The 7,873-nt window shown below is 39.8% G+C and overlaps 1 protein-coding gene across 1 annotated transcript in view; it reads right to left on the bottom strand.

The window, feature by feature from the left end:
- The window catches only part of EPS8 (epidermal growth factor receptor pathway substrate 8), a 55,865-nt gene that overhangs the window by 3,566 nt on the left and 44,426 nt on the right, over window positions 1-7,873 (bottom strand). The window contains exons 17-19 of the mRNA XM_010566124.1: window positions 6,577-6,814; window positions 2,842-3,022; window positions 2,265-2,394 (exon numbers count right to left, since the gene is read on the bottom strand). Coding sequence (XP_010564426.1) covers window positions 2,265-2,394; window positions 2,842-3,022; window positions 6,577-6,814 — 549 coding nt within the window. The remainder of the gene's footprint in view (window positions 1-2,264; window positions 2,395-2,841; window positions 3,023-6,576; window positions 6,815-7,873) is intronic.

The following is a 7,873-nucleotide window of genomic DNA, read 5'->3' as shown; positions in this document are numbered from 1 at the left end:
AAATAAAGAAAAACAATTGAATGTGTGGTACTTATTCATTTTTTTCCTCATAAGCGTAAAATTATTAAATTCCAACAACAATTGGAATTCCAATTACAAAATAACAAATTCCTCTGCCTGAGGTAGAACAACAGGAAAAAGAAAGTTGCAGCTGTATAAAGGTGAAGATCTGGTTGTCCGTATTTGGGAATGCAGCCCCAAATCCAAAAGGTAAGCCTTTCATTGGCTTGCAGAAATCCAGAAATACTTGTGGAAGATCCCAAGTAGAAATAACAAATAAAGACAAGGCATGGAGTTCAGTAATGCTAGGGAGTGTGTGGGTTTGCTCTGTCTCTGGCTATTATTGCTATTTGTACTTAACACCCAGGTCATTTACTGCAATATGACACCGCAAGTACTGCATAAAGGATGCCAGAGAACTTCATGAAAATTATCACTGATTAATCACATAGGACAATTACAGTGGTCAAATCCATAACCCAGTAACTGCTTATAAAAAGCATTCAATTGTAAAATAGGCCTGACACTGGTACAAGTATGTGTGTGCTTAAATGCTTCTGTTATTAGAAGCGTTTCTAGTTTGAGCAGCAAGAACATAGCCCTGTTTGCAACATGCAAGCTCATCTTCCTATAGCTTCTCTTAAATAAGGACAGTCTTCCTAAACCCTGTGACTTGAAATATTATACAGACAGAAAGGAAGATGTGACAATGTTTTGGGTAATTCAGCAAACAATGGGCTAAAACAATCAGAAATTGCATAAATTCTGAAATTCATCCGTTAAACCTCAAATAACTGAGGCACAAATAAATATTTCAATTACCTTTTCACTAACAAATTCCAATGACCTTAATAAACAGGTACTTGGAGTTTAACAACACTTGTAGAGCGTTTATTAGACAAGTTTTGACTGCTCAGTTTCCTGCAGAGCGAGACCTGAGGCAAGCAGAGTAACAACATGGAGGGGAAAAAAAAAGGACAAACTTCTACAATCCAGTGCATCTCTGCTTCTCAAACCAACTTCTGCCACAAAGGCACTTCCATCTCAGTACATGGAAACCTTACGAAACTGAAATAAGATTGCTGACATTCCAGAAAAGTTGAAGAATACACATGTATCTTCACTAGGAAATGATGGATTGCTCTGGACTTTAGTGACATATATTCCTAAGAATAAAAGTGAAATATTTCTCCCTTCCTCTCAAGACAGGGCTTGAAGAAGGGAATAAAGCAATTTTAACAGTGTTAGAAAGCCCTGTGCTGTGATCCAAACTGATCAAGTAAATTGTAAAACACGCATCATCATAAACTTGTCTTTAAAAATAAGCCTGGTAGTTAAAGCTTAAAATCATTTAAGCAAGACTTCATCCCCAGCTTCATAAGGGGATAGAAAGACATTTTAAACTTTTTCAAGATTTTCTTTTAAACAGGATATGAAGAATATAGCTTCTCCTTTGGGTTAGTCTCACCTCTAGACAGTATCAAGTCCATTTCTCTGCTTGCCACAGCAAGTTTTAAAAAAAGAAGTACATGCACCTGCCATTCTCCTGGTTTAAAATTGGTTAGCATTCTCCCTAGCACAACTCTCTATTCCAGTTTTTAAGGTGTTTAAGGAACAACACTACTGTAATTAAAGCAAACTGCCACAGAGCAATGAATACAGAGGTACAATACTTCTATCCTTAGCTCAGTAACTCTGCTAGCACAGTGTCAAATGTGTTTTCCCCCAGTTAGGAACCCACCAATACAGATGCCCCAGCATTTCACCTGAAAGGCCTTGAGATTCAACAGTGAGCTCACTCTATCACTTACACCTAACATATCAAATCTCCTCTACAGAGATAAAGCAAAACTAACTCACCACCACCAAAAGTACCAGGAGTACCTGTTTGTCCAAGTACCAGGCAGAGCAAGCAGCAAGAAAAAGGGCATTTTACTCTCACCTATTATTTTCCCCAAAGCCTTCTTTGGCTCATTTTGTCTTCTTGCAGCCTGATTACAGCACACAATGTCTTAAACTTGACTACTACCTTGCACTTTTTCTAACGCTTCGTGAACCCCTTTAGAAGTGGGGAGGGATCCCACCCAGTGGTTTGATGGATGCTGTTTCAATGGATTAATACCAAATAACTCAGGTACAAATAGTGCTTATCAACGTGATGGGAACTGAGAAAAAACCCAGCTGCCTCACAGAAAGAGCTATTTAGTTCTCTACGTTCAAAAGTGGTGACCCAGCATTAGGTTAGTAAGAAGAGTTATACATACCTCCAAGGCAGATTTCTGTACCGTAATTTGGCTGTAAACTCTAGACCCTTCTGGGCAAACAGTCCTCAGTTCGTCTTTATTGAGGGAGAAAAGCTGAGCACCCGTCAGCACACCGAGGCTATTGACAGTCCTGGGGTCACACCAAGGGAACAAACAAGAAATAAGCAAAAATACACTAACCAAGGGAAAGAAGTAGGTTAGCTTCATCCTACATTCTCTTAGATAGGGCTATTAAATCAAGACAAAACTTAATGCAGCAGGACTCGAAGTCAATTCAGTATCTGTTACAAGTGCCTTTTGGTGGAAGCTAATATATATAAATTTTTTTCCTAAATATATCTATATCTCTATAGATCTTTAACCACAATGATATATATGTATATATAATATAGACACATAGATACATAAATATCTATGTATATATATGTGAAAAAACAAATTCTTTTTTTCAAGGGTGCAGCTGATGTGTCTTGATTTTCAGAAGGCTGCTTGATTTTGAAAAGTGGGCAGACCACATCCTAATTACTGACAGGAAAATAATTTTTAAAAGTTTTCTTACACTTGCACTCAAACTTACACGGGGTTGAATCCTTTGGACTGCAACCACGCTTTCACATCCTCAGGTGAAGAGTCGTAAGTGATGTTAACTACCGGGATGTTTGGTCGTGGCACATGGAACTTCCTCTGGGCAGCGCCTCGGCCGATGGTGAGCCGGTGGACAAGTTCATCCTGCACCTCCTCCATCTGCGATTTCCTGCCTAGAGAGAGATATAACAGGAGTTATTCTCAAGACTGCTTTATCAAAGCCAGGTAATTTCTTACATTACACTTCCAATCTTAATTTTTTTTTTTCTTTCTTTAAAGATTCATTCACTAGATCTGACGGAATTATTATTCTCCTTTTTCCGCAGGGAAGATTTCAATATTCCCACTCCTCTCTTTGCAAAACAAAAAGAGAGCAAAAAAACCATCCCCAAATTCAAGTGAGACCCTAGAAAGAGATGAGCTTGATTTTGCACAGAGGTGTAGATCAGTCTGACAGCACCCAAGCTGTAGAACAAAATGATCACAGAGGGTTATTCAATTATCACAGTCTGCATTTCTTCAAATAGAATTATGATGTTTTAAAAATGAAAACAAAATAGATGAGGAATAATATAATATTGCTTACACTGTGGAAAGGCAGCACTCTCCACAAACATTTTTTAATTGAAAGCTCAACTTTTTATTGCAAATCAATGTAGGCAAAAAGATTTCACTGCTGCTGACACATATCACCTTATATCTAATAAGCTATTATAGTAATCACGTTTTTGAAGTGGTTTTAAGAAATTTGAATTCACTCCATGCCTAGAGTGACTGGTTAGCTGAAACAATGTCACACCTTGCATTAAAAAAAGAAGAAATAAAAAAGTAGTTAACTCTCATCACCAGACACACAGGAAATGGGAAAGACTTTTAAAAAAAAAACCCAAAAAAACCCCAACCCACAAAACTGTACAAATCTGCTATCCCACAGAACCCATTTGTCTGAAGCATTTAGTTCAGTTGCTGGTAATTAGCAGGTGACAAACTGAAATGCTTTTCAACAAAATCAATTATGACAACACTGAAAATTGTTTAAAAAAATCCATAGAACCTTTTATGTGCAATTTCACAAAAATAGATAGAATCCAAAAGGGTGTAAATAACTTTCTGAGCACAGAGAAGACTCTGATTTAGCACAGTTAAAACTCTCCACGCAGTAACTCTGGAATTACTATGGAAATACTCTGACACACAACTTCAACTGATCTCAAAAATTCTCAGGATCTCCTTGCTGAAATATTTTTAGTCATCTTTATTCAACCTTCTCACTTTGATACACAAACAGTAACTGCAGCACCTTCCCTGATTCACTCAGATGGCAAAAGCTATTCCTTTTCTCCCATTACACCAACAGCAACAGAGAAAAGCAACACAACTTCAACATGAAAAAACTCTAAGACAGTAAAAATGTTTCTTTCTCTACTTTCCTTTTATCTTCTCCCCAAACCTCTCCAAGGATCTCTAGCCAGTCAGACAAATGAAAACAAGCTTTATGTAGGCTTTTAGGATTTATTCTTTTTTAATCACCACAACAAAAAAAGAAATATCCTTGGTTTAGCCATTTTCTTTTTTCTTTTACAAAATAGCCCCAGGTTGAAAGCAGACAAAATATCTCTAGTAAGATATGTGAGGCATTCAGGCCCTATTTTGTTGGGTTCCCCCTCCACCTCCAAGTGTGAATCGGAAGCCAAAATGACATGTGCTCAGTGATATGTGAAGGTCTGAGATGAGATATATGAGTAAAGCCTTTAGGCAACGTTATCGAAGCATGCACCAGTTATTTTCCCAAACAGGAAGAGAGCAAGAAAACGGCTATCTTCCTTCTATTTACACAGATTTTGAAAGACTGATGTTTTATCTAGACCAAGACTATATCAAAAGATAAATATTTAGCTGTTAGATAACAGATTCTTACTGTTGTTCGATGCATTACCATAAACAAACAGGATACCCTTGGTGTGAAGCAGGTACCACGCTGCGTGGTCTCTGCGGGGTTCAGGCGGGTACCTGGGCAGCAGGTTGCCCACTGCCTTTGCCGAGGCAGATATTTTGCGGGGGCTGTGAGGTACCCGAAACCCATCAACTGGGCTTGAGCGACAGCTCCCGGGAGGGCACAGGAGCTCATGTGTGTGGCGCAGGGCCTTAGAGGCAGAGAGGGCAACAGATGTCTTGTAACCACTTAGTCTAGAGCAACCCTTCACACCTCACACCCTCCACCCGAAGCCAGGATGTTTTCAGGATGTTCTTCATGTTTTCCACCCGTAAGGGATAGAGGCCATTGTGGATTCAAGGAAACATACCTGCTACAGGATGCAAAGTCCTTCTTACATAGAAATAAAATTATCATTTTTGTGCATATGTGTGTGTGAAATTCACCCTCACTTTCCGCATCTTTTGTAAGTGCGTGGGTTTCTGTTTTTATTTAAGTAACAAACTGCCCCAAAGAGGACAAAGACAGAAGCTGGCCCTACTGTTTCTTTGCAAAACAGCACTGAAGCCTGTTCCTCCTGCCAGGCTGTTCTCCATTTATAATTTCCAGCCAGCCTAGAAAAGCCTAGCTGAAAATGTTAAAAAAGTCCCAGAGCCTTCTTGAGTCAGAGCTTAGGCAAGAGCTTGTCTACCACCAGGCAATGTCAAAGCAGGCTCCACCAACTGAGTGTGGTGATCCAAGCAGGCATGCTTCCCATCCACTGGGGACAAGGGGGAAAAGAAGCCCTTCTGCAGAAAGGATTGCACTCAGTGCCAGTTTTTACCTCAGGTGGAAGCAGGATTTTCTGATAGGGCAGGGAGGCAGAGGATCGGAAAAGCTATCAACTCTTAAACTGCAAAAAACTCATTATTTTAACTGCTGTAACTGGCAAAGCTATAGCAAATGCTTGCCTACAAGTTTCAGTTATTTTCGAGCCAAGCAATCACATTGCTTAAAGTGCATTTAGGACAGAAATTATTGACTAAAGTTCTCCGAACCTAACTTGCTTTCAGTCAATAGAGAGTAGGAGCCTCAGCATCAGTTCGGCTTTATATTTACAAGGTGACCTTAATCAGAACTTTCCATGACTCTCACACACTGCTGGATGCAAGTTACCATGTTTTCCAGCTAAAGGGCTATGCAGTATGTTCTCTCATCCTCCTAAGACAAGCACATGAAAGTTTGCTCAGCAGCCTGCCAGTTGCTCTTGCTTTGACCAAGCTAAGGGGACCTGATTATAAGAGGAGTCTCCTACAACACTATTACAACATGGTTTCTATGCATCAGCCAGACCTGTAAGTCTTCTTGCAAGCCCTGGATACATGTTTCAGAATGGTGCAAATGCCCTAGAAATATGGATGACCATGGACAGAAGCGTAAAAACAGCCTAACTGATTTTAAAAGCAATTTAGATTGCAATGTGTCAGTGAGTTCAGGTGGAAAACATACATTAGCCAGAATACCAGCATGGCCATTTACGGCATTGCAAACCACTGACTGAAGATCCCAGACAGTCATAAAAGGAGAAGATTTAGGACTGGGACAAGTGCAGAAGTGTTTTGTCCCTACTTACTGTTGTGATTAGCGAGAGTCAGAATACACATACATAGAAAATGTGTGTTTTAAACATAGGGTTAAAGCTAAATACTTCATAAACATTTATCTGAAACAGAAGGTTTTAAGGAATTTAAGGATTAAGCAAAACACACGGGAATGGGAGAAATACTTTTTTTCTTGCTTCTTAGACAAACTTACGATCCACAGCAACTTGCTTCTGCCTCTGGGCGTCTCGTGCAACACTACCACCGCTGTCGCTAGATGTGCTGCTTTGGCGGCTGATGGTTGCTGGCGCTTTGGGCACAGGAACCGGTATAGGTGCTGGTGCGCTAGGAGGGAGGGGGACAGCCACAGGGACAGGAGCGGGTGTTGGAGGTGGTGAAGGAGTAGCAGGAACTGGATCGGGTTGTTTTGCGACGTAGTCCGTCCTTTGTTTCTGAAAAGATGCAGAGACGCTCAGTTCGACAGCAAAACTTGGACAAGACATCAGACAAACTCAGGTTTCTGCAGAAAATGCTGGGATGCTTTGCACCAACTGATTTAATTTATTACACAAAGACATCTTATTTGCCAGATATAGTTCCAAAATGTGCCAAAACTTGATTTGGCATCAATTTCCTTCTCTGTCGGACAAAAATTCACAGCAATGACATCATCTCAAACACGTTTGTTTCTTTCAAACAGATGAGTTCTAGAAATCAAATTGTTTTTAAATCCCAAACTTCCATTACTGGCACTTTTTAACAGTTTCCAAAATTTTTGAACTGTTGGACTTAGTGTAAAAATGTATATTTTAGAGAAATATGAACATATCCAGCCACACCTAAGCCTGACTAATGGTTTAACTTACAAACGTCACTGGGCTTGAGATAACACAGTGTTTCTTGAACTGCACACACCATTTAAGAGGTTCCTGCTCCTCCTACCCATTCACTTGTGCCTTTTCAGCTATTTATGTGGCTACTACATGCCACCTCAATGCAATAATCCAATTAAAAAAACCCAACCCCCAAACTCCACAATTCTTGGAATAGGGCTGTTGTTTCTTCCCGCTTTACGCAACGTTCTAACAACATGCAAATTATCTTGCTGCTAATAACTAACGAGCAGGTGTCTCAAGAATAATTTGGGGGAATAATTTCTTTTCTCCTTCTTTGCATTTAGAATGGCACCAGTTACAGGAAGATGCATGTATTTTCCCAAAGCAATCCCAATGACAGACAGGTAAGCAACCTATGCTACCCTTTTCTTTCAAACTCCACATCTCACTGTTTTAACATTGCTCCCTCTCCACCATTTTGGACTAACATAGCTTGAAAGTTTAATATTGAAGTTTGTTTGCTCAATAGAGATGCCTCATTTCTTAGTCATGAGAAGTCTGCTTACTTTGGTATGAAAATAGATGAGTACATTCCCCAGATTCATTGCTCCTTCCTGAAATACCTTTCCCTATTTCCTTGCAGGCAGAGGGTTTATGGCAGATCAAGTAAGGAAA

The sequence above is a fragment of the Haliaeetus leucocephalus genome, unplaced genomic scaffold (genome assembly GCF_000737465.1).
Source record: "Haliaeetus leucocephalus isolate CR32 unplaced genomic scaffold, Haliaeetus_leucocephalus-4.0 Scaffold206, whole genome shotgun sequence".
In the NCBI taxonomy this organism is placed as follows: domain Eukaryota; kingdom Metazoa; phylum Chordata; class Aves; order Accipitriformes; family Accipitridae; genus Haliaeetus; species Haliaeetus leucocephalus.
This window is presented reverse-complemented; position numbering and strand designations above follow the sequence as displayed.